Genomic DNA, 27,798 nt, shown 5'->3' on the forward strand with positions numbered 1-27,798 from the left:
AAACAACTGATGTAGGTTGTCAACACTGGTACTAGCAAGGCGTTACCCACATTTTTTGGCTTGTCTGTGGCGAATTCAATGTAGAAAAAAAAACGGAAACAATGCCCCATGTCGATGAAACACACCCACAAGCAGCCAGTTCATGCAGCAAAAATCGCATAAAAGGTACACATTGTCTATATTTAATAGAACTGCAGCCTCCGCACCCTCATGGGTAGTTCATATGTAAAAGGAATTCAGGCATAACGATGTTTATGAGCAAAGTCCGGTTGATGAAGTTACAAAACAGCATTTCAAGATTGTTTCTGTGCAGGAAGGGGGACCTTCCTGTACATAAACAATCTTCCCCTGCATGCAGACACCTGGGTGCCTGCGTTGGCGCTAGGCTGCTAAGTGTAGCGCCAGTGGAGGGGGATACGCAGGGCTGCACCATATTCTTGTAAATATGCTTCAGCCTTGCTTTTCTGAAGTGGTGGAGAGAGGTGTTAAGCCGGGTAGGCTAACGCGTCTCTCCGCCACTTCCGTGTGAATATGCCCCCTGGTTTGGATTGGCCACTTCTTCGCCCTTCTTCTAAACTCCCGAAGGTTGTCTGCGCCTCTTACTGTCCTTGGGAAGGGATTCCACCATCGAGCGGCCAGCACAGAGGAAGTGATGCAGCCGGCTGGGGTCTTTTGTAGGGTGGAAAGATTGACTTGAGTTTTTGTTGATTTTCACCTGGAGGGATGTAGGGCTTGCCTCGTGAGTGATGGTTCACAGTGTGACTGAAGTCCTGCGTGCGACCAGTAGCTGGTGGACAGCCCTCCAGGCAGGTGAGTGAGGGCGTGTCTGTGTGTGACTCGAGGCTCGCGACTGAGCTCGGGGCTCCTAAGGGTCGTCTCATGGTTGAGAGAGGAAGACCACTCGCGTCCTCAACTCTTGAGCAAAGAAGCGACGTCGCTGCTTGAATCTTTCGTGGACATCCAAGATGGGGAAAACGTGTACGAAAGTCCTGTCATTTACAAATTACAGAAAGATTACGTGTAATTACGCAAATGGATATTGCATTAAAAAAATTACCTGAATGTTCTGTTCAGGTAAAAATTCTACGCGAAAATGTAGTCATGAGTTGATTTTCAGTCGCTCATTTTCAAAACTCTGCTGCTAGCATTCAGATTTTTAGTTTCATGCTAAAAAATTACCCGAACGGTCCACTTGGGTAAAATAATTCTACCTGAAAAGTTGCTCTCATTCAAACATGATCCAAACAGTGGGGCAGATTTACAAGAAAGTGACGCATCTACAGAGATGCGTCACTTTCCTTGCGACACCCTAAAAAATGCTTGTGCCACCATGGATGCGCCATATTTACAATACGGCGCACCATGGCGGAAGGATTGACAGATGCGTCAGAATTGGGGCAAAAGTCACGCATTGCTGGAGTCGCAAGCATGACGCAACTCCAGCAATGCTCAGGGGCGCCCTATGCCTCACAAGCTCCGTCACTCCTTATGCCTGCTTCAAGCCGGCATAAGGTTTTGACGCAGTGGCGTGGTAAAAGTGACGTCACTTTTACGAGGCTTTCCTGTGTAGGAACGCCCCCCTGCATACATTATACCTGATGTCGGTATAATGTGACGCAGGGCTTTACAACGTGACGCATCTCCCTAGATGCGTCACGTTGTAAATATGGCGCATTGTTTGTGCCACCTTTGAGTAAAAAAAAGTGATGCAATGGCGGCGCAAAGAGGCGCAAGGGGCTTGTAAATCTGCCCCAGTGTATCTTGTGTAAACATTTCTCCCTAAATTTACAGGATGTGGCGGAATGGCATAATCTCTGTATTTCTTATATATTTTGTTACATGAAATGACCATAATAAAGCCAGCGCCAGTGTCTCCATCGTTTAAAAAGCCGGCCTTGTTAGTTTGCCCGCTTTGGCATCCATTGAGATTGCAGAGTCCAGGACGGGTCCAAGGTTTCCCTCTTCTTTTGATATTTTTGGTTGGGGTCCCCTTTCGTCCGGCCAGAGAGTTCCGGCGTCATATCTTTTCTGCACAGTTTTTCCAAAGGTGTTCTTCCCCCGCCCCCTCAGCCTCCCACCTACACCAGGGCTGACTTTAGCGTTGATGGCGTCCCTACGACAATCTTCTTGCCCCCTCCCCACACCGCCCCCCACCATGACCTCCTCCTCGGATTCCCTGGCTACCACCCCTCAATAGTGCCCCTCATCTCTCCACAGCCCCTCCCTCACATACATTGTATTTGTTTTAAAGCTCTGGTAAGGGCTAACTTTACTAATCCACTCAGCTATCCGTATAAAAAACAGATCCGTTCTTTGCAGCAGGCACACTAACCCTCTGAGCTACTTTGGGGGGAGTCAAAATTACCTCTAGACACACATCTTCTCTCTCTTTAGCAGGAACATTAACCACGAGGGCTATCTTGACATCTGTTATTGCTGCCTGAACGCTGGACGACAAAGAGCTCTGTAGCAGGTGCCGGCCCACCCCTGCCCTAACCTCGCCTGAACTTGGCTTATGTGACCCCCCCCCCCCCCCCCTCCCTCCGTGGTGCTGGGAGGGGCCCCGTCCTGAATATGAAACAATATCTGGGTTCAGATCCGACGGGAATGGCTCATCAATGAGACGAAATGAGCCGAGAGTACAAAGCAGCCGGTGAGGCCGCCGGAGTGATGACGTGTGCTGTGTGTCCCGGTTGTGTAGCGCTGCACAAAGCGCCTCTCCTCGCTGCTACAGGCGCTTGGCCTGTAACGCGATCCCTCGAGGCTTCAGTGAACAGTAAGGTGAACCTTCCCTCTTTGTGAGGGAGCGCACAAGAAGCAGGTGTGTCATTTGTCTGCAGCACACAGGCTCCTGGAGAGCAGGGCCGAGGCCTCGAGGCGCTAACAAAAGGAGCGCTCAAGCTGTGTTTACTCGGAAAGAACCGGGGCCGGCGCATTGTTGGAAGGAAGAAAGCACACTCGCAGCACAACGCCCATTTGTGCACTACAATGTGCAGAGGAAGGGCTGTGTCAACACACGATGGACAATGCACGGTATATATGGGCAAACCCTGGTGTGCACCGGTGAGGCACGTGCAGGACCCGCGTGTGGACACCAGCAGCTGATCCCCAGCAGGTACTGGTGCGTGTGTGCACGTGTCTGTGTGTCAGTGTGTGTGCCTGTCATTGTGTGTGCGTGTGTCTCTGTGACAGTGTGTATGCCTGTCTGTGTGCCTCTGTCAGTGCGTGTTGTGTGCGTGTGTCTCTGTGACAGTGTGTGTGCCTGTCAGTGTGTGTTGTGTGCGTGTGTCTCTGTGTCAGTGTGTGTGCGTGTGTATCCATATGTGTGTGCTCGAGTGTGTGTGTGCTCGAGTGTGTGTGTGTTTATACTTAATACAGCGCGGACCAGGGCTGAAAAGCAAGCAGAAGTGCGCACTCGTAGTAATTGCAACGGAGAGGCGTACTGCAGACCCCGCGTGGGCGAGTCTGTATATGTGTGTGTGTGTCTACACACAGGTAACGCAACACGTGTAGTTTTAAACCGTACCTTCACGCAAAATAGCTGTATTTTTATAGTTAAAGGACTGTGCTCATTTTACCGACCTCGGAAGGATGAACATCTTAGTGCACCCTCTAGCAGCTGACCCTACGGCCCTGAGGTCAAACACAGGTTTCTAAAGTGGACGCACACGTCCCTGAGACAAGAGTCCCAGGCTGGATGGAAGTTGTTTGTAGAAATGTGTGTGTTATATCCGAATCTAAATCCTTCTTGGTAGGAAGATACATTCTTTTCTACCTGTGAGCAGGAGCCCGTAATGTGCAGCAGAGGTGGGGCGCACACACACGCACGCACGCACGCAAGCACGCACGCACGCTCGCACACACATCCATTCACCCATTCAGTGCAGCTGTATATCCTAACCTATGTATGCACACTAGTGTCTCTATATCCACCCTCTGCATCTCTCTCTCACCACACACATTCATCCATCCATTCACCCACACACATCCATTCACCCACACACATCCGTTTACCCATTCCACCCAGCTCTATGTCCTAATCTGTGTGTGTACCCAATTGTCTCCTTATCCAACCTTTTCATCCCTTTCTCACATATACACACCCACACACATTCACATTCACACACACTCACACTTACAATCCACCCACACACATGCATTCACCTACCAATCAAACCCTGCTCCATGCCCTAACCTATGATTCCATCTCCATTTACCCACCCACTGCATCTCTCTCTTTCACACTCACACACACCTTGATCCACTCACCCACAACCATTCACCCATTCAATCCAGCTGTAAGTCCTAACCTATGTATGCACACTAGTGTCTCTTTAATCACCCTCTACATCCCTCTCTCACCACATACATTCATCCATTCAGTTACACACATCCATTCACCCACACACATCCATTCACCCATTCAGCCCAGCTGTATATCCTAACCTATGTATACACACTAGTGTCTCTTTAATCACCCTCTACATCCCTCTCTCACCACATACATTCATCCATTCAGTTACACACATCCATTCACCTACACACATTCATTCACCCATTCAGCCCAGCTGTATATCCTAACCTATGTATGCACCCTACTACCTCTTTGTCCACCTACACATCTCTCTCTCACACACAGGCCCGGCTCTAGGAATTTTTATTTGGGTGAGCCAAGGGTGCATTCGGGTGGGCCACTGCGGCTCGATTTGTCGCATATATGTCTGGGCAGGTCTGCTTCAGGGCCCTCCTTTCTCTCTTCTTAGTCTTACAAGGCCCAGTAAAACGCACTCTTTTCCAAATCTCTTTCTAAATATTATCACTCTCAAAAACTGTTTTTTTCTATGTAATGTTCCTTTGATGGGAAAAGGAGGTTTCTGAGGTGGGAGTATCAGGCAAGTGACACTTCTCGGGCTCCCTCTGTGCGAGTCTTCAGGGAGAATCCCTCTTCATTACTACCTCCACCTGACCCCTGACTCTGCAGCGCGCTCCCTTACAGGCTCCCTCTGTGCGAGCCTTCAGGGAGAATCCCTCTTCATTACTACCTCCACCTGACCCCGGACTCTGCAACGCACTCCCTTACAGGGTCTCTCTGTACGAGCCTTCAGGGAGAATCCCTCTTCATTACTACCTCCACCTGACCCCTGACTCTGCAACGCACTCCCTTACAGGCTCCCTCTGTGCAAGCCTTGGGAGAATCCCTCTTCATTACTACCTCCACCTGACCCCGGACTCTGCAGCGCGCTCCCTTACAGGCTCCTGTGCGAGCCTTCAGGGAGAATCCCTCTTCATTACTACCTCCACCTGACCCCTGACTCTGCAGCGCGCCCCCTTACAGGCTCCCTCTGTGCGAGCCTTCAGGGAGAATCCCTCTTCATTACTACCTCCACCTGACCCCTGACTCTGCAGCGCGCCCCCTTACAGGCTCCCTCTGTGCGAGCCTTCAGGGAGAATCCCTCTTCATTACTACCTCCACCTGACCCTTGACTCTGCAGTGCGCTCCCTTACAGGCTCCCTCCTTGCGAGCCTTCAGGGAGAATACCTCTTCATTACTACCTCCACCTGACCCCGGACTCTGCAACACACTCCCTTACAGGCTCCCACTGTGCGAGCCTTCAGGGAGAATCCCTCGTCATTACTACCTCCACCTGACCCCTGACTCTGCAACGCACTCCCTTGCAGGCCTCCTCTGTGTGAGCCTTCAGGGAGAATCCCTCTTCATTACTACTTCCACCTGACCCCTGACTCTGCAGCGCGCCCCCTTACAGGCTCCCTCTGTGCGAGCCTTCAGGGATAATCCCTCTTCATTACTACCTCCACCTGACCCCTGACTCTGCAGTGCGCTCCCTTACAGGCTCCCTCCTTGCGAGCCTTCAGGGAGAATACCTCTTCATTACTACCTCCACCTGACCCCGGACTCTGCAACACACTCCCTTACAGGCTCCCACTGTGCGAGCCTTCAGGGAGAATCCCTCGTCATTACTACCTCCACCTGACCCCTGACTCTGCAGTGCGCTCCCTTACAGGCCCCCTCCGTGCGAGCCTTCAGGGAGAATACCTCTTCATTACTACCTCCACCTGACCCCGGACTCTGCAACACACTCCCTTACAGGCTCCCTCTGTGCGAGCCTTCAGGGAGAATCCCCCTTCATTACTACCTCCACCTGACCCCTGACTCTGCAACGCACTCCCTTACAGGCTCCCTCTGTGCAAGCCTTGGGAGAATCCCTCTTCATTACTACCTCCACCTGACCCCGGACTCTGCAGCGCGCTCCCTTACAGGCTCCTGTGCGAGCCTTCAGGGAGAATCCCTCTTGATTACTACCTCGACCTGACCCCTGACTCTGCTGCGCGCTCCCTTACAGGCTCCCTCTGTGCGAGCCTTCAGGGAAAATCCCTCTTCATTACGACCTCCACCTGACCCCTGACTCTGCAGCGCGCTCCCTTACAGGCTCCCTCTGTGCGAGCCTTCAGGGAGAATCCTTTTTCATTACTACCTCCACCTGACCCCGGACTCTGCAGCGCACTCCCTTACAGGCTCCCTCTGTGCGAGCCTTCAGGGAGAATACCTCTTCATTACTACCTCCACCTGACCCCGGACTCTGCAACACACTCCCTTACAGGCTCCCTCTGTGCGAGCCTTCAGGGAGAATCCCTCGTCATTACTACCTCCACCTGACCCCTGACTCTGCAGTGCGCTCCCTTACAGGCCCCCTCCGTGCGAGCCTTCAGGGAGAATACCTCTTCATTACTACCTCCACCTGACCCCTGACTCTGCAACGCACTCCCTTCTCGGGCTCCCTCTGTGCGAGCCTTCAGGGAGAATCCCCCTTCATTACTACCTCCACCTGACCCCTGACTCTGCAACGCACTCCCTTACAGGCTCCCTCTGTGCAAGCCTTGGGAGAGTCCCTCTTCATTACTACCTCCACCTGACCCCGGACTCTGCAGCGCGCTCCCTTACAGGCTCCTGTGCGAGCCTTCAGGGAGAATCCCTCTTGATTACTACCTCCACCTGACCCCTGACTCTGCTGCGCGCTCCCTTACAGGCTCCCTCTGTGCGAGCCTTCAGGGAAAATCCCTCTTCATTACGACCTCCACCTGACCCCTGACTCTGCAGCGCGCTCCCTTACAGGCTCCCTCTGTGCGAGCCTTCAGGGAGAATCCCTTTTCATTACTACCTCCACCTGACCCCGGACTCTGCAGCGCGCTCCCTTACCGGCGTCCTCTGTGCAAGCCTTCAGGGAGAATCCCTCTTCATTACTACCTACACCTGACCCCTGACTCTACAACGCACTCCCTTACAGGCTCCCTCTGTGCGAGCCTTCAGGGAGAATCCCTCTTCCTTACTACTTCCACCTGACCCCGGACTCTGCAGCGCACTCCCTTACAGGCTCCCTCTGTGTGAGCCTTCAGGGGGAATCCCTCTTCATACCTACCTCCACCTGACCCTGGACTCTGCAACGCACTCCCTTACAGGCTCCCTCTGTGCGAGCCTTCAGGGAGAATCCCTCTTCATTACTACCTCCACCTGACCCCAGACTCTGTAACGCACTCCCTTACAGGCTCCCTCTGTGCGAGCCTTGAGGGAGAATCCCTCTTCATTACTACCTACACCTGACCCCTGACTCTACAACGCACTCCTTTACAGGCTCTCTCTGTGCGAGCCTTCAGGGAGAATCCCTCTTCATTACTACCTACACCTGACCCCGGACTCTGCAGCGCACTCCCTTACAGGCTCCCTCTGTGCGAGCCTTCGGGAGAATCCCTCTTCATTACTACCTCCACCTGACCCCGGACTCTGCAACGCACTCCCTTACTGGCTCCCTCTGTGCGAGCCTTCAGGGAGAATCCCTCTTCATTACTAACTCCACCTGACCCCGTACTCCGCAACGCACTCCCTTCCAGGCGTCCTCTGTGCGAGCCTTCAGGGAGAATCCCTCTTCATTACTACCTACACCTGACCCCTGACTCTACAACGCACTCCCTTACAGGCTCCCTCTGTGCGAGCCTTCAGGGAGAATCCCTCTTCATTACTACTTCCACCTGACCCCTGACTCTGCAGCGCGCTCCCATACAGGCTCCCTCTGTGCGAGTCTTCAGGGAGAATCCCTCTTCATTACTACCTCCACCTGACCCCGGACTCTGCAACGCACCCCCTTACAGGCTCCCTCTGTGCGAGTCTTCAGGGAGAATCCCTCTTCATTACTACCTCCACCTGACCCCGGACTCTGCAACGCACTCCCTTACAGGCTTGATTATCCACTACTCCTCTCCAGTGCACCTTATCTCTCAGCTGACCTTGGGCCCCAGCCCCATATCAGGTACCATCGGGCTCCACTTTCATTTTTCACGGTAAAAACATTAGTAAAATCACCTTTAAACTTAAAACATTGAATATAGCAGTAAATATAATTAGCACACACTTTAAAGTATGTTCCACAGTAGCCCTTATGACCTGACTGCTAATTAAATAAACAAAAACAGAAAGGCCATGACAGGGCCGGCTTCAGCGCTGATGCGAAAGTCTTTTTGGCGCCACACCAATAACCTCTTTCTCCGTAAATACCTTTACTACCACCTTCCAACAGTGCCCCTCATCCCTCCATGGCCCCCCTAGTGACCTCCTCCTCGGATTCCCTTACTGCCACATGCCACAAGTGCCCCTCATCTCCCCATAGCCCCTCCCCCTCGTGACCTTCTCCTCGGATTCCCTCACTGCCACCCTCCACTATTGCCCCTCATCTCTCTGTAGCCCCTCCCCCTCATGACCTCCTCCTCAGACTCCCTCGCTACCACCCTCCAGCAGTGCCCCTCATCTCTCTGTAGCCTGTCCCCCTCATGACCTTCTCCTCAGATTCCCTCACTACCACCCTCCACCAGTTCCCCTTGTCTCTCCCTAGCTCCCCCTCCACCCCATGACCTCCTCCTCGGATTCCCTCACTGCCACCCTCTAGCAGTGCCCCTCATCGCTCCGTAGCCCCTCTCTCATATGCATTTAATTTGTTGTATAGCGCTACTCATGTCAGTGTAGTGTGTGTCAGTACTTTACACCACGCACACATTATACAGAGACAATGAGTCATACAAGTATGTAAATCAGCCTACAGGGAATGTCACATAAGCCAATGAGGATTACAAGGTGTATGAATCACATGTCATCCATACTGGTGGGCAGTATATTTTGAGAGGGTTTGGTCTGGGGAAACACAACCTTAGGATTTAAAGAGTATTCCATGGGGGTCAGCTTTACTGATAAAAATGTATATCTGCCCGAACATACTCATTTTAGCAACATTAGAATAATGAAAGACTGAGGAAGTTCTAACTATATCACAAAAAAATAAATCGAAGTTCTAACTATACCATTCATGTTTGTTTGCAGCTCTTTGATGACAGTTCATTGGTCACTGTCCTATGTTAGGATTGTAACATCTGAACTGCAAGTAACACAAGGATCTCTGTGATACAGGTAGTAACTGAGCTTCTACATAAAATACAGTTCATTTGCATTTAAAAACTACTAGCAGACAAATGGTTGCTCTCCAGCAGGATCATTCATCACCAGCGTTATTGGGGCATCTTTTATTGTCTTATTGTTGTCCTGCACCGGCCATGATAATGATAAAAACTGTTTACATGAAGCACACACGAAGTACGTGCCCTGCTGGGCCTGTGCAGATTTTAAAAAGAAAAACAAATAGTAACACATTCTCTTACCTACTCCATTAGTCAAACTTTGTGTCACACCTGATGTGATAAGCAGCTGCAGGGGTCAGGAAAGGTGAATAGGAATAAACAAACTTATTTTCTCCTTTACTGCATAGAAAAAGAAATATCCACACAGCAGAACAGTAGACAACGGTTACTGTTGACAAAGAAAGGATTTGTCCCTTTCGCCATGTGGAGATGAAGGGGTGACAAAATAAACAAAGCCTCGTTAACATGTAAATGGTCTTTTAAAGACCTGAGTAGTACTCGGGTGCGGCTGCGATAATCTCAAAAACTGTCTGTGAGTGTGTGCCCTGAAGCTGTCTCAGGGGTGCTTTGCGTCCCTGCCTTCAAGCCCTCACTGCGAGGGCCAAGGCTCCTGTTTGGGTGGGCCAGGCTCATGTTTGGTTGGACCTGGCCCACCCGGCCCACCCGCTAGAACCGGACCTGCTCACACATACTATACCTACATCCAATGACAGCAGCTGAAGACCCCCAACATAACCTATTTCATGTTCCGCTAGACAGCGCCGTGATATCCTCCAGGATGAATGTTGCGCTTTACAAATACAACTACATCCACCCATTTCCCCTCAATCATCCAATCTGCACACATGCTCTAACATATGTATACATCTCTCTCTTTATCTACCCATTACACCTCTCTCACACACAAACTCATACCTTCATCCACCCACACATTCCTTGATTAGGAAATGTAAAAACTGGGGAACACGACCGGAGCATGTCTGATGGACAAAGTGACTGCAGGAAGTGGAAGTGCATCTATCCAACTATTCCTATACTCACACATTATATCTCTCCCACACACACACTCCCATACCTTTAGCCACTCATGGGTATACATTGAACTCTCCTTTCACCACATCCATGCATTCATTCCTGTATTCATACCCATGCATTAATTCCTGCATCGATACCCATGCATCAATTCCTGCATAGATACCCATGAATTAATTCCTGCATCGATACCCATGCGCTCATTCCTGCATCGATACACATGTGTTCATTCCTGCATCGATATCCATGCATTCAGTCCTACATCAATACCCATGCATTCATTCCTGCATCAATATCTATGCGTTCAATCCTACATCTAGACCCATTCAATCATTCCTGCATAGATACCCATGCGTTCATTGCTGCATTGATATCTATGTGTTCATTCCTGCATAGGTACCCATGTGTTCATTGCTGCATCGATATCCATGCATTAATTCATGCATCAATATCCATGCGTTTAGTCCTGCATCGATACCCATGTGTTCATTCCTGCATCGATACACATGCATTAATTCCTGCATAGATATCCATGCGTTCATTGCTGCATCGATAACCATGCATTAATTTGTGCATCACTATCCATGCGTTTAGTCCTGCATCGATACCCATGTGTTCATTCCTGCATCGATACACATGCATTAATTCCTGCATAGATACCCATGCGTTCAGTTCTGCATCGATAACCATGCATTAATTCGTGCACCGATATCCATGCGTTTAGTCCTGCATCGATACCCATGCATTAATTCCTGCATAGATAATCGATGCATTAATTCCTGCATCGATACCCATGCATCAATTCCTGCATAGATACCCATGAATTCATTCCTGCATCGATACCCATGCGTTCATTCCTGCATCGATACACATGCGTTTATTCCTGCATTGATATCCATGCATTCAGTCCTATATTGTTAGACGGACCGGGAGGGTCGGCCGAGGACAAGGGGAGAGGTCTCCGGGGAGAGCCGTCTCCAGCGATCGTACAGATGAGTAACTTCCCTCCCACAGATATACACCACACAAGGATAGGATTTAACGTTCTTTATAAGCGATTTCTTAAGGTACGATGGAATGGTACAAGGAGGTCTGGACTCAGGGGTCCCCTCGATTCTAGTCTCTTGGTTTGGGGAAGGGGGTAGCGGGACAGTCTGGTTACCAATCTGGTAGCTGAGATGGTATGATGGATAGCTCACAATCCTCGAGCTCGGTGTTCTAGCTTTGGACGGGCCGCGGCAGCGCCAGCAGGTCCCGGTGAAGGTGGTCGTTACACGGTCCACGGCAGCGCCAGCAGGTCCCGATGAAGGTGGTCGTTACACGGTCCGCGGCAGCGCCAGCAGGTCCCGATGAAGGTGGTCGTTACACGGTCCGCGGCAGCGCCAGCAGGTCCCGATGAAGGTGGTCGTTACAACGGTCCGCGGCAGCGCCAGCAGGTCCCGACGAGGATGGAGGATGCAGAAGGCCGCGGCAGCGCCAGCAGGCAGGACGATAGTTCACAAGGCAGGGCTACGGCAGCGCCAGTAGTCCGTCAAGGCTGAGTTCTTCTCGGTGTCTCTCGACTCCAGGATACAACTGCCTTCCTGCTCTGGAGCTGCCCTAGTTATAGGTCTGGCGCCCTTTGATGTCCGGACCCTCGCACTTGGAGGTCGGAAGGTCCGGGATGAGGGAGTCCAGACACCCAGCAGGGGGGTGGAGCCAGCGCCCGGGGGAGCTGGAGGGCGATCGGCACCTGGCGGGGGAGAGCCATCGACACTTCTTTCTCCCATTGACCTGCCAAGTGGTCCGTTCACCTCCTGGGTGGATGGTGGTGCCGGGATGTCGGGGCCTGGCCAGGCCCAGGGTTAGGGTCGAGCTGAGGCCACGCGGCCTCGTGGTGCAGTGTCCAAGATGGCGGCTGGTCCGGCCGGGGGAGCCGGTAGTGGTTCGGCCCCATGATACATGGATGTCCGGGGGCAGGAGTTCCGTCGGGAGACGGGGTGCGGGTTGTTTCTGTGGGTAACACCTGGAGGGCCGGGGCTTGGGCCCTGTCATGCGGGGAGGGAGCAAGCCCTTCATGTGGCCTGTCCAACATATATCAATACCCATGCATTCATTCCTGCATCGATATCTATGCGTTCAATCCTACATCTAGACCCATGCATTCATTCCTGCATAGATACCCATGCGTTCATTGCTGCATCGATACCTATGTGTTCATTCCTGCATAGATACCCATGTGTTCATTCCTGCATCGATACACATGCAATAATTCCTGCATAGATACCCATGCGTTCATTGCTGCATCGATACCTATGTGTTAATTCCTGCATAGATACCCATGTGTTCATTCCTGCATCGATACACATGCATTAATTCCTGCATAGATACCCATGCGTTCAGTCCTGCATCGATAACCATGCATTAATTTGTGCATCGATATCCATGCGTTTAGTCCTGCATCGATACCCATGCATTAATTCCTGCATAGATAATCGATGCATTAATTCATGCATCGATACCCATGCATTAATTCCTGCATAGATACCCATGTTTTCATTTCTGCATCAATACCCATGTGTTCATTCCTGCATCGATACACAAACATTAGTTCCTGCATCGATACCCATGTGTTCCTTCCTGCATTGATGCACATGAGTTAATTCCTGCATCAATACATATGCGTTCCTTCCTGCATCGATACACATACATTAGTTCCTGCATCGATACCCATGCATTCATTCCTGTATTAATACACATGCATTCATTCTTGTATCAATACCTGTGCATTCATTCCTGCATCTGTACCCATGCATTCATCCATCGTGCCATACACGAGGTGTGTGTCTATTTCTGAACTTGTACGTGCCTGCTTGTAGAGTGAGATCTGTGGGGTGACAGGCTAGAGGGTAACCTTTACAAGAAGGGTTTCTTATTGTCCCTGAAGCCTCAGGATCCAGATCCCACGCGAGCTCGCTCCACTCCAGAGGACTTCTCTTTAATGCTTTGACTTTCAAGGGGTACTGAAGTTGAATACTGGGGGCCCACTTTTGATGTTTGGCTGCATTTCTTTAGTAAATAGAATTCTTCTTCTAAGCCTAATAGTTTAATAAATGTGCAGTAGCTTAGCAGTGAACTCACTCTGCATAGGGGACATGGTCCTCTCTAACATACAATTGCTGCCTGCAGTCCATGGGTAATGCCAAGTTGTGCAAAGCTGCGCTGCTTCTTGTCTGGACATCCAGGCTCTACATATCGGCAATGTTGTGGGTACAAGGTTCACTCTGATTAGGGCTCCTAGCTTTATGGTGTTTATGTTTTTTTAACATTTATATCTATATTTATCCACATTTATTTTTTGGCCATCTTATTGGTATTTTTCCATATTTATTTTGTATTTTCATAATAAATGAACTTGTAAAATGGTATATTTCCACATATATGTAACTGATAAACATGTCCTCATACTTTGATGTCTGTAGTGTTTTAGCAAACTAAGCAGCCGCATATAAGTGTGTATTTATATGTAAAACAGTAAAAATGGAAAACTAGGAACCCAAACTATAATTCTTCAGGAGTGCTGGGGGCACCAACAAAGGGGGCAGCCACTCTTTGAGCCTACCAGACAGCTTTGCTGTAAGACACAAAAAGTGTGGGCTTACCAGGAACTCAGTGCTTGCAGGGCCACGCCCCCACTACTTACCACTGGTTGGCCTTCCTGTCACTCTTGTTTGCTTGCTTCTTATTCAATGTCCTACCTTGTCCAGCTTGCATCTGTCCCTCCCTTCAAACATTTACAATTTACCTGTGTCCTTCCACTGCACACTTTTGGCATACATGCCATGTTAGACCAGGCAAGTGGGAGATTTTGATAATAAAATCGAGGACATGTATTTTCCCCTTGACTTCTTTTGAAGCAGAGGCAAGTTCAAGTTGGAGACAACTAAAAGAAAGCATTTTTTTACTTAAAAAATTGAGAGTGTCCCACCTGAATCAGGTCTAATAGCGAGTATGTTTTAGGAAACTGTTTTTTCCTTTTGTTTTAAGTACTCCTTGAGAGGGAATACTTTACTGCCTAGTGTCCTTCTCTTCCTCCCCTGCATGTTGTTTTCTTGCCTGTGTGCTTCTCCCTCTCAAGCACTGTGTTGCTCTTTCTCTAGCCTGTTTGCTTTTACTTGCCCACACCTGGCCCTCCGTGTTACTTCTCCCCAGCTGCACCTCAGTATAGTTTCTCACACCTGGCCCTCCGTGTTGCTTCTCCCCAGCACCACCCCAGTATTGTTTCTCACACCTGGCCCTCTGTGTTGCTTCTCCCCAGCAGCACCCCAGTATTGTTTCTCACACCTGAGCCCCTGTGTTGCTTCTCCCCAGCCGCACCCCAGTATTGTTTCTCACACCTGAGCCCCTGTGTTGCTTCTCCCCAGCTGCACCACAGTATTGTTTTTCACCCCTGAGCCCCGCGTGTTTCTTCTCCCTGGCACCCCCGTATTGTTTCTCACACCTGGCCCTCCGCGTTGCTTCTGCCCAGCAGCACCCCAGTATTGTTTCGCACACCGGGCTCTCTGTGTTGCTTCTCCCCAGCAGCACCCCAGTATAGTTTCTCACACCTGAGCTCTTGTGTTGCTTCTCCCCAGTCGCACCCCAGTATTGTTTCTCACACCTGAGCTCCTGTGTTGCTTCTCCCCAGCTGCACCACAGTATTGTTTTTCACCCCTGAGCCCCGCGTGTTGCTTCTCCCTGGCATCCCCGTATTGTTTCTCACACCTGGCCCTCCGCGTTGCTTCTCCCCAGCCACACCCAGTATGGTTTCTCACACCAGGCCCTCTGTGTTGCTTCTCCCCAGCCACACCCCAGTGCTATTTCTCACACCTGAGCCCCCTTGTTGCTTCTCCCCAGCCTCACCCCAGTATTGTTTCTCACACCTGAGCCCCCTGTGTTGCTTCTCCCCAGCACTCCAGTATTGTTTCTCACACCTGAGTTCCTTGTGTTGCTTCTCCCCGGCACCCCAGTATTGTTTCTCGCACCTGGCCCTCTGTGTTGCTCCTCCTCAGCTGAACCCCAGTTTTGTTTCTCACCCCTGAGCCCCCATGTTGCTTCTCCTCAGCTGAACACCAGTATTGTTTCTCACACCTGTGCCCCGTGTTACTTCTTCCCAGCCATGCCCCAGTATTGTTTCTCACACCTGGCCCTCTGTGTTGTTTCTCCCCAGCTGCACCCCAGAATTGTTTAACAAACCTGGCCCTCCATGTTGCTTCTCCCCAGCTGCACCCCAGTATTGTTTCTCACACCTGGCCCTCTGTGTTGCTTCTCCCCAGCCGCACCCCAGTGTTGTTTCTCACACCTGAGCCCCCCATGTTGCTTCTCCCCAGCCACACCCCAGTGTTGTTTCTCACACCTGAGCCCCCCTTGTTGCTTCTCCCTAGCTGTACCCCAGTATTGTTTCTCACACCTGGCCCTCTGTATTGGTTGTTCCCATCCACAACCCAGTATTGTTTCTCACACCTGGCCCTCCATGTTGCTTCTCTCTAGCCTCAACCCAGTATTGTTTCTAATACGTGAACTCCCTGTGTTGCTTCTCCCCAGCTGCACCCCAGTATTGTTTCTCACACCTGGCCCTATGTGTTGCTTCTCCCAAGCCGCAACCCAGTATTGTTTCTCACACCTGAGCCCCCGTGTTGCTTCCCCCCAGCCTCCCCATTATTGTTTCTCACCCCTGAACCCCTGTGTTGCTTCTCCCCAGCACCCCAGTATTGTTTCTCACACCTGAGCCTCCTGTGTTGCTTCTCCTCAGCCGCACCCCAGTATTGTTTCTCACACCTGAGCCTCTGGTGCTGCTTCTTCCCAGCTGCGCCTCAGTATTGTTTCTCATGCCTGGCCCTCCATGTTGCTTCTCCCCAGTTGTACCCCAGTGTTGTTTCTCACACCTGAGCCCTTGTGTTGCTTTTCCCCAGACGCACCCCAATATTGTTTCTCACACCTGAGCCCCCCGTGTTACTTCTCCTCAGCCGCACCCTAGTATTGTTTCTCACACCTGAACCCCCTCTGTTGCTTCTCCTCAGCCACACCCCAGTATTGTTTCTCGCACCAGGCCCTCTGTGCTGCTTCTCCCCAGACGCACCCCAGAATTGTTTCACAAACCTGTCCCTCCATTTTGCTTCTCCCCAGCTGCAACCCAGTATTGTTTCTCAACACTGAGCCCCCTGTTTTGCTTCTCCCCAGCACCCCAGTATTGTTTCTCACACCTGAGCCCTCTGTGTTGCTTCTCCTCAGCTGCAACCCAGTATTGTTTCTCACACCTGAGTCCTCCTTGTTGCTTCGTTCCAGCCACATCCCAGTATTGTTTCTCACACCTGGCCCCTCTGTGTTGCTTCTTCCCAGCTGCACCCCAGTGTTGTTTCACACACCTGGCCCTCCGATTTGCTTCTCCACAGCTGCACCCCAGAATTGTTTCTGACACCTGACCCCTGCGTTGCTTCTCCCCAGCCTTACCCCAATATTGTTTCTCACACCTGAGTCCCCATGTTACTTCTCCCCAGCCGCTCCCGGGTATTTTCTCACACATGATCCCCCGCGTTGCTTCTCCCCAGCCGCACGCTAGTATTGTTTCTCACTCCTGGGGCCCCCTGTGTTGCTTCTCCCCAGCCGCACCCCAGTATTGTTTCTCACACCTGAGGCCTTTGTGTTGCTTCTCCCTAAATGCACCCCAGTATTGTTTCTCACACCTGTCCCTCTGTATTGGTTGTTCCCATCCACAACCCAGTATTGTTTCTCACACCTGGCCCTCCATGTTGCTTCTCTCTAGCCTCAACCCAGTATTGTTTCTAATACGTGAACTCCCTGTGTTGCTTCTCCCCAGCTGCACCCCAGTATTGTTTCTCACACCTGGCCCTATGTGTTCCTTCTCCCAAGCCGCAACCCAGTATTGTTTCTCACACCTGAGCCCCAGTGTTGTTTCCCCCCAGCCACACCCCAGTATTGTTTCTCACCCCTGAACCCCTGTGTTGCTTCTCCCCAGCACCCCAGTATTGTTTCTCACACCTGAGCCTCCTGTGTTGCTTCTCCTCAGCCGCACCCCAGTATTGTTTCTCACACCTGAGCCTCTGGTGCTGCTTCTTCCCAGCTGCACCTCAGTATTGTTTCTCATGCCTGGCCCTCTGTGTTGCTTCTCCCCAGTTGTACCCCAGTGTTGTTTCTCACACCTGAGCCCTCGTGTTGCTTTTCCCCAGACGCACCCCAATATTGTTTCTCACACCTGAGCCCCCCGTGTTACTTCTCCTCAGCCGCACCCTAGTATTGTTTCTCACACCTGAACCCCCTCTGTTGCTTCTCCTTAGCCACACCCCAGTATTGTTTCTCGCACCAGGCCCTCTGTGTTGCTTCTCCCCAGACACACCCCAGAATTGTTTCACAAACCTGGCCCTCCATTTTGCTTCTCCCCAGCTGCAACCCAGTATTGTTTCTCAACCCTGAGCCCCCCGTTTTGCTTCTCCCCAGCACCCCAGTATTGTTTCTCACACCTGAGCCCTCTGTGTTGTTTCTCCTCAGCTGCAACCCAGTATTGTTTCTCACACCTGAGTCCTCCTTGTTGCTTCTTCCCAGCCACATCCCAGTATTGTTTCTCACACCTGGCCCCTCTGTGTTGCTTCTTCCCAGCTGCACCCCAGAGCTGTTTCACACACCTGGCCCTCCGATTTGCTTCTCCCCAGCCGCACCCCAGAATTGTTTCTCACACCTGACCCCTGCGTTGCTTCTCCCCAGCCTTGCCCCAGTATTGTTTCTCACACCTGAGCCCCCATGTTACTTCTCCCCAGCCGCTCCCTGGTATTTTCTCACACATGATCCCCCGCGTTGCTTCTCCCCAGCCGCACGCTAGTATTGTTTCTCACTCCTGGGCCCCCCTGTGTTGCTTCTCCCCAGCCGCACCCCAGTATTGTTTCTCACACCTGAGGCCTCTGTGTTGCTTCTCCTTAGCCGCACCCCAGTATTGTTTCCTACACCTGAGCCCCTGTGTTGCTTCACCCCAGCCGCACTCCAGTATTGCTTCTCACACCCAAGCCCCATGTTTCTTCTCCCCAGCCGCAGCCCAGAATAGTTTCTCACACCTGAGCCCCTCGTGTTGTTTCTTCCCAGTCGCAATGCAGTATTGCTTCTCACACCTGGGACCCGTGTTGCTTCTCCCCAGCACCCCAGCATTGTTTCTCACACTTGGGCTCCCCATGTTGCTTCTCCACAGCCTTGCCCCAGTATTGTTTCTCACACCTGAGCCCCTGTGTTGCTTCTCCCCTGCAGCCCATTATTGTTTCTCACACCTGATCCCCCCGTGTTGCTTCTCCCCAGCACCACAGTATTGTTTCTCACACCTGAGCACCCCTTGTTGCTTCTTCCCAACTGCACCCCAGTATTGTTTCTCACACCTGGCCCTCCGTGTTGCTTCTCCCCAGCTGCACCCCAGAATTGTTTAACAAACCTGGCCCTCCGTGTTGCTTTTACCCAGCCGCACCCCAGTATGGTTTCTTACACCCGGACCTCTGTGTTGCTTCTCCCCAGCCTCACCCCAGTATTGCTTCTCACACCTGAGCCACCCATGTTGCTTCCCTACAGCCAAACCCCAGTATTGTTTCTCACTCCTGAGCCCCCGTGTTGCCTCTCCCCAGCCGCACCCCAGTATTGTTTTTCACACCGGGGCCCCCGTGTTTCTGCTCCCCAGCCGCAGCCCAGTTTTGTTTCACACCCCTGATCCCCGTGTTGCCACTCCCCAGTCGCGCCCTAGTATTGTTTCTCACACCTTGCCGTCCATGTTGGTGCTCCCCCAGCCGCACCCCAGTATTGTTTCTCACCACTGAGCCCCTCGTGTTGCTTCTCCCCAGCCGCAACCCAGTATTGCTTCTCACACCTGATACCCCTGTATTGCTTCTCCCAGGCACCCCAGTATTGTTTCTCACACCTGAGCCCCCATGTTGCTTCTCTCCAGCCGCACCCCAGTATTGTTTCTCACCCCTGAGCCAGCTGTGTTGCTTCTCCCCAGCACCCCAGTATTGTTTCTCACATCTGAGCCCCTGTGTTGCATTTCACCAGCCGCACCTTAGTATTGCTTCTCACTCCTGAGCCCCCCTGTGTTGCTTCTCCCCAGCCGCACCCCAGAATTGTTTCTTACACCTGAGCCCCCTGTGTTGCTTCTCTCCAGCCGCACCCCAGTATTGGTTCTCACACCTGAGCCCCTGTGTTGCTTCTCCCCAGCCACACCTTAGTATTGTTTCCCACCCCTGAGCCCCCGTGTTGCTTCTTCCCAGCCACAACCCAGTATTGTTTCTCACACCTGAGCCCCTGTGTTGCTGCTCCCCAGCCACACCCCAGTATTGTTTCGCACACCTGGCCCCTGTGTTGCTACTCTCCAGTCACGCCCCAGTATTGTTTCTCACACCTTGCCGTCCATGTTGCTTCTCCCCAGCCGCACCCTAGTTTTGTTTCTCACCCCTGACCCTCCTGTGTTGCTTCTCCCCAGCACCCCAGTATTGTTTCTCACACCTGAGCCCCCGTGTTGCTTTTCCCCAGCACCCCAGAATTGTTTCTCAAACCTGAGCCCTCCATGTTGCTTCTCAGCAGCCTAATCCCAGCAGTATTGTTTCTCACACCTGAGCCCACAGGGTTGATTTTTTCCAGCTGCAACCCCAGAATTGTTTCTTACCCCTGAGCCCTCGGTGTTGCTTCTCTCCAGCCGCACCCCAGTATTTTTTCTCACACCTGAGCCCCACATGTTGCTGCCGTCCACTGGTTTTGCTGCCTCACGCTCGCTTTCAGGGAAAGAAAAACATTTTCAAAAGTAATTTTTTTATTTAACCAGCTTGACTTTGCCAGTGCTTGTTCACCTTCCTTACAGCTCTCCTAAGTGGGCACACAGGATGCCCTGAGTGTGGCACAAGATTGAACACAAGGTGGTAACAGCAGGCCAAGGAGCGATGTGTTGATAAAGTGCCGTGAATCAAGCCCTGTCAACAGCCCAGGTTTCCGGGTTCACTTCAGGGCCTAACCCAGGCTGAGGCTTTCTCTGAGCCAGGGAGTAAAGTTGTGACGTACAGAAGACCACCCCCCCATCTGGGTCAGGATACCTATCCAGAGGGACCAGTGGGTAAAATAGACCCCTCCCACTGTCGTTCCACCACGTCTGGGCAGTGGCCCTAGATACCCTTTAGGTGAAGCTACCCTCACCAGTGCCCTGGTTGGAGGCCTCGGGTTGGCACCCTCATACATGCCAACAGACCAATTTCAAGCTGATGACTCACACATTTTTTAAATCCAAAAAATGGGTTTGTTTCAGCTGTCCCCCGCCTGAACTTGCTTCTGCTTCAATAGAAATCGATGGGGAAAATCCATTCCCCCAATTTCTTTTCACATTTTTACAGGAGATTGTGGCAGGGTGGGGTGGTGAGGGTCAGCGAGGGAGCTCCTCAGTTTATTTTTGTCCCCCTCCCCTTCATGCCACGGGTGGAGATATCAGTCTCTGCTTTCTCCTTTGTCTGCCAGATATCAGTTACTGGAGTCAACAGGGGAGAGGATGTGGCCTTACGGCCAGAGCTACTGACTTTGGAGGTGGGGAACATGGTTCGAGTCTCAGCGTTGGCTCAGAATCATGTGATTCTGGACAAATCACTTAATCTTCCAGTGCCCAATGAAAAATGAATTTGGCCTTGTGTAATGTGCGTGAGACCACATCCTCTCCACTGTTGCTGGTTCACTGTTTGCTTATTGTGAAACTTCTGAAAAGAGCCCTTTTTGTTTCCTAGACTCGTGAGGTCACTCTACAGTGATCAAGAGCTGATGATGGGCGGAGTGACACTCTTCAGCATCGTCGTCATGGCCATCACCCCAGGTAAGGGCGGTGTCAGCCAGTGTGAGTCTTTATCCTGTGTATTTCCATATTTGTGGGGATTAAACCAGGGCACAAGTCCTAAAGAAAGAAGTGGGGGACTCTCCAAGTTAGGTAGTATCGCAAGAAGTGACATCACGGCGCGTGACAGGTTCCTTTACCCAAGGATTGACAAACTAACTCTGCTGCCATCCTACCCCACCAAGCGTAATATTCCATGTACAGCACATTTCCATGTAGATGTGATTGCTTTAGCTGCCTGGTGGTTAACACATTTGATGGAAAGATCTGTTTTTGTCTAGTCCTTGTTTTGACTTAAAGTAGCATACAGGGTTAATGCGCCTCCTGCAAAGCACATCATGTAACATGCAGATGGCAGATTTTATTTTATGTAGATAGGTAAGTAGGTTACTCCTTTGAACACAGATCCTTTTGTTACATGCAGTTGCATTGTAATTCTTCTAGTATAGCACAGTGCGCTATGAAGGATGACATGTGACTCCTACACCCGGTAACCCTCACTGTCTTATGTGACACATCCTGTGCAATGATTCACAAACTTGTGCGATTTATTGACAATATAATATGTATGTTTGCTATAAAGTGATCTGGCACCCCACATTGCCATCTGAAAACGCACCTATGCTCCACCACCAGCGAAACCTTTTAGCAGCGCTTTGACCTTCTGATACAATTTTTTAAAATAACCTCGTTAGATATTTATTTTTGTATTTGATTTGTTCTCCCCTGTTTTTAATGTGCTGCCCGCAGACTCGCACTCACCTCAGTACACCCGCACTGTAAAATTGCCTAACCACCGCGTTTTGTGGGTCCTTCTGCCCCGACTCGTGATTGGCGGCCATCTTAGGTTGAGGGAAGCGCGCTCAGTGCTTGTTGTGTGTTTGTAGCGGTCCACGGTCACAAGGACACGTGACCACTACAAAAGGCAGACAAATTGTGCAATCCGTCTTGCCATCTGAAAACGCACCTATGCTCCACCACCAGCGAAACCTTTTAGCAGCGCTTTGACCTTCTGATACAATTTTTTTAAATAACCTCGTTAGATATTTATTTTTGTATTTGATTTGTTTTCCCCTGTTTTTAATGTGCTGCCCGCAGACTTGCACTCACCTCAGTACACCCGCACTGTAAAATTGCCTAACCACTGCGTTTTGCGGGTCCTTCTGCCCCGACTCGTGATTGGCGGCCATCTTAGGTGAGGGAAGCGCGCTCAGTGCTAGTTGTGTGTTTGTAGCGGTCCACGGTCACAAGGACACGTGACCACTACAAAAGGCGGCCACACCAACGCGCAGCGGACACGCGCAGCGGGACACCGGACTTCAGCCGGAGTTCACGCCAGTGTTTAGCCCGTCTGCGCCCGTCCGCGTCTGTACGGGTCCAGGGGCCACTCATTTTACTCTAAACATGACAGCTAGCCATTCATCTGCAGGAATCTGCTCATATACAGGTGAGGCACTAAAAAATTTGCGCCCCCCTCTTCATGTCACCTGTATTCCTTGCACTTTACCGATTCATAATTTTAAATGTTCTGGCTGCAATTTCTACACATGTAAAATGACTAAATGTAAAGCGTCGACTCACACTCGAACCCGTGGGAGCCGACGAGCTGCCAAAACTTTACTTACTCGTCCTCCACTCCAATTTTGGAATATTAATTGTAGGTCTCTCTCGAAACATAAATACTATATTTATGATTTTATTATTGATGAGAGGCCGGATGCAATATTTTGTACGGAAACGTGGCTTCAGGACAGTTCTGGCCCGGATGTAGCAATTGCTGTTCCTAGCAACTATAGCATAGTTAGGCAAGATAGACTTTCCGGAATGGGAGGGGGTATCGCTATAATTTGTAAATCTAGCTACGTGTGTAAGCTTGAAGCCTTTCCTTTACCTGGTTGCGAATCTGCCTTATTTAAATTGGCAATCAATCCTCAATTTACTTTTTCAGGTCTTTTGATTTATCGCCCCCCTGGCAATGCGAGTACATGGACGTCGTCTTTTGCCGATTCCATAGCTCCTCTGCTTCTTAAAGCGGCAAATTTCACCATTTTAGGCGATCTCAACTTACACCTTGAAGATCCTCACTGTACTCTTAGTACGCACTTCTTAAATGTTCTCGAAGCCCTGAATCTATCATTACGGAACTCTGGGCCCACTCATTCTGCCGGTCACTTGTTGGACCCTATTTTTTCGAATTTACACTTTGATTGTTCTCAGAGTGCTCGTCCGTTGGAGTGGTCTGACCACTTCGCAGTTCATTTTTCCCTGTCCCTTTTTAAGAGTCCAGCCAAGGGTAGCCGTGGTAAGGATGAACTGATTCATCAGTGGGGAAAGCTTGATATTGTAGAGTTCAATCAGTACCTCTCCAATACTTGTCCTGACACGGATGCTTCTGTTTCAGAGCTTAATATGGCAATATCTCACTGGTTCACGAGTGCCATAACTACTCTACTGCCTCTAACACCTAAACGCATTAGATTACATCATCCTCCTGCACCTTGGTTCTCGGAAGACCTGAAGATCTTAAGAGCCAAGTGCAAGGTGCTTGAAAGGAAATGGAGGCATTCCTACTCTGCTTCTTGTAAGGCGGAATACAAAGAAGCCCTGAAGGGGTACCATTCCCAATGTAAAAAAGCCAGGGCCACGTACACTGCGAGTACAGTGACGCAAGCTCAGAATTGCCCACGTACTCTTTTTTCTGTTGTAAAAAGCTAACAGGAGCAGACGCTGGCCCGATCCCTCCAGCTTTGGAGGAAGATCAATGTATAGCCATTGCTGAGTATTTTGTTGCCAAGGTTGAACACATGTATGACTCTATGAGTTCCCCCTTGACAGCAATGGACCCTCACCTGGCACAATTGGCTGTACCTGAATTACCTTCCCCTCTGGTGAAGGTTACTAACTGGCAACCGTTTGATGACATCTCCTTCCTCACTTGTTTGAATAGTGTCAGATCCGGATCTCCCCGGGATCTAATTCCAGTAAGAGTTCTAAAGTCATTGGATCTTGAACCCCGTCGGGTCCTAATGAGACTTCTCAATGCGTCCCTGTCTGAGTCTCATGTGTTACCAGAATGGAAGCATGCAATGGTTGTCCCTCTCTTAAAGAAGGCCGGTGTGGACACCTCGAACCTGTCCAATTTCAGACCCATATCTTTGTTGCCTCTTTTTTCAAAGGTGCTGGAAAGACATATTAATTCTCAGTTAAATCAACTAGTGGAAAGCTCGGAATTTCTACATCCTTCTCAATCCGGCTTCCGAGCACACTACTCTACTGAGACCGCTCTCCTTGGGGTTACGGAAAGGCTGCGGCACGGTATTGATCGAGGGGAAACATCGGCACTCATCCTATTGGATTTGAGTGCGGCAATCGATACCGTGTCCCATTCTATTCTTTTAAATTCTCTCCGGTCCCTAGGAGTAGATGGCCCTGCACTTGCATGGATTGCCTCATTTTTGAGTGAGCGCACTTTTCAGGTTTTTTCGGCGAAAGCCTCCTCGGCCATCTGTTCATCGGCACATGGCGTTCCCCAGGGGTCTATACTTAGCCCTCTGCTATTCAACATCTATGTTAGACCCCTGGCTACCATCGTAGAGGACGCTGGGTTGACAATCTTTTCATACGCCGATGACACCCAGATTGTCTTTTCTCTTTCCAGCAGTGAAGGCAACTGCGAATCTGTTTTGAAGAATGGATTATCGCGTGTCGCCGAGTGGATGCAAATGCATCTCCTTAAGCTGAATGGATGACAAGTTATCCATGAGACAGCAAGCCACCAAGGTTGCCTCTACTTGTTTTGCCATCTTAAGATGGCTTCAGAAAATTTTGTGGATGCTTCCTCACTCCACACAGAGAACTGTCGTACAAGCGTTAGTTATATCTCGCCTTGATTACGGTAATGTTCTCTATCTTGGTGCCGACATTTCTACCTTGAATAAACTCCAGGTGGTACAAAACTCGGCGGCACGACTTCTCTGCAATCTACCGCGGAGATCCTCGGCTGCACAGGCCCTTCGCGATCTGCATTGGCTGAGAATCCCTAGCCGCATAAAATTTAAGGCCCTGTGCTATCTTTTTAAGATCAAATATGGCGTGGCCCCAAAATATTTAAAGAGTCTTGTTCAAGCCTACAAACCTAACCGCTTGTTACGATCCTCGGCAAATGGCGATTTTGTTGTCCCAAGATTTAAACTTGTAAGAATGGGTGGTCGGTCCTTCTCCCATTTGGGACCCAAATTTTGGAACACACTGCCTACTGCCCTTAAGCTGGAAGCCAATTTGTTTGGTTTCCGGAAAAAACTAAAGACCCTGCTTTTTTTTGTTTTTTTTTTTTGTTTTGTTTTAGCTGGTGCTGACATAGTATTGTGTTCTCTTTTCTTCTTTAGTCTATCTCTGGCGCCGGGAAACCCACTGCGGGTAGCTGTTGCGCATTATAAGTTCTATAAAATAAATAATAAATTGGGACGAATAGCGCTGTAAAACAAATAAAAAATACTTTTAATTAAATTGTTATTATGCACTGGGACAGAGTAACGCATCTGACATTTTTACAGTGCATGAATATCTATTATATATGGGGGTCCAAACAAAGACAAAATCGTGCCTCTCTTATGTGCCTTTGAAGTCAGTCAAGTCAAATGGTCTTTATTCGGATATAAAATATCCATAAAAGTACAAGTCATCACCACCAATAGGATACAATACACAATAACATAAAACACACATGTTAAAATAAGTTGAATATCGAATCAACATTATTAATAGCATGAACAAATGTGCAAAAATAGCAATAAAGTGCAGGTAAGTGCAATGTGTGTAAATCACAAGACAGTTGTGCAAAATAGCGATAAAGTGCTAGCAGGTTCAATATATGCATTATACAGACAATAAACCCAGGTGTATCGATGTACAAATAGCCGTGCGTAAATATTGAACTAAGAAATGTTCATAGTATTTCTCGATTGCAAAAATGAGCTTACTCTGAAAATCATGTCATCACTTCCTAGCCGCAGTATTTCATCAAATGCCAATTTGTAATCAATAATAGCATGTGATTTAAAATATGAGATCAAATACTGTTTAGTGTATCTGATATAAAAATTACAGAAAAACAGGAAGTGTAAAATTGTTTGTTTATGACCAGTTCCACATGGGCAGAGCAGGTTCTCTAGGTCTTTATTAAAACCGAGTTGGAAGCAAAGTGAGTATTTTATACTCCCATCCCTAAGACGAAAGAGCAAGCTCCTATTCCATCTTCCGATATTTTTCTTAAGATAGTCCTGTGGCGTGTCATTTTTATTGCCTGGGAATGTCAAAATGGAAGTATATCTAACTATTGAAGGTTTGAAGAGCTCTGTATGTGAAACCTTGCCTTAGCGCCTGAATTCCTAACGCCCATTTTTGCATCTCTAATGAGATGCAAAGTGGGCGTTCCTGACCTGACATGACTGGAGAAATGTCGCTAAGCGACATTTCTCCTTTCATCAAGCCCCACGCTATGAAGCATAGCGGCAAGAAAAGTAGCGATAACCCCTGTTATCGCTACTTTCCTTACGCCTGCTTCAGGACTGACTTAGCCATGATATCCTATGGAAGGTGTACATCATGGCTAAGTTGGTGAGTCCCTATCATAAAGCTAGCGCAACATTGCGTGAGATTATCGCTGGGTTTCCAGCGATAATCTCACGTTTGGCAGTTACCACTAGGATTTTTATTGCTTTTGAGATAAGCGTTGCTAATAGCACGCTATCTCAGCGATAAAAATCCACGTTAGGTGGTGATAATTATCCTAGCGCTAAGTGCGCTTAGCGATAATTATCGCCGGTTGTTGCTGATATGCCCCTAAATTCGGCCTTTGTTATGGCCCAGCTGGAGTCTCAAATGACAAAACCCCACTCCCTGTCTGCACTTTGCTGCTCGGAAGGAAAGCAGATAAGGGAGCAGGCGCTGCTGAATGAATCCCGGTGTCTCAACCTTACACCGGGACGAGGTCAGCATATTTTAGAGTGGGGCTCAACTTCTTGGCAGGGTGTACGGCGTCACCCCTGTGAAAAGAGTGGGTGGACACCGTCTACCAGCGTGTACCCCCAACTCGAGCCCTGGATCAAGCCCAGATAGTGCAGACTGACGAGGGAATGCTCCATATGTGCAGAGGAGCCCTCGGGTCACATGTAATTCAAGACATTGACCTCGGGCACGTGTTCAACCAGGACTGGCCCGTGCCCTTGACTGTGTCACCGGAAGTGATGGGTGAGCCTGTGCCCCGAGGAGTGATGCTGCAGCTCACTCAAGCTGCACGGGACGAGGGTGACAGTGACCTGTGTCGCAGCCCGAGATGTGATTGGCGAGTGCTGCCCTCCGGGATACAGTGACACCTGAACACTTCTGTACAATAACAGGACTTGATATTATCCAGGGGTCACTTT

The 27,798-nt window shown here is 50.0% G+C and overlaps 1 protein-coding gene across 1 annotated transcript in view; it reads left to right on the forward strand.

Annotated features, from left to right (window-relative positions):
• Positions 1-3,025: 3,025 nt before the first annotated feature.
• The window catches only part of LOC146783070 (snaclec coagulation factor IX/factor X-binding protein subunit B-like), a 353,227-nt gene continuing 328,454 nt past the window's right edge, over positions 3,026-27,798 (forward strand). The window contains exons 1-2 of the mRNA XM_085637420.1: positions 3,026-3,115; positions 21,270-21,355. Coding sequence (XP_085493546.1) covers positions 3,027-3,115; positions 21,270-21,355 — 175 coding nt within the window. The 5' untranslated portion in view covers position 3,026. The remainder of the gene's footprint in view (positions 3,116-21,269; positions 21,356-27,798) is intronic.

The sequence above is a fragment of the Triturus cristatus genome, chromosome 12 (genome assembly GCF_964204655.1).
Source record: "Triturus cristatus chromosome 12, aTriCri1.1, whole genome shotgun sequence".
Lineage (NCBI taxonomy): Eukaryota > Metazoa > Chordata > Amphibia > Caudata > Salamandridae > Triturus > Triturus cristatus.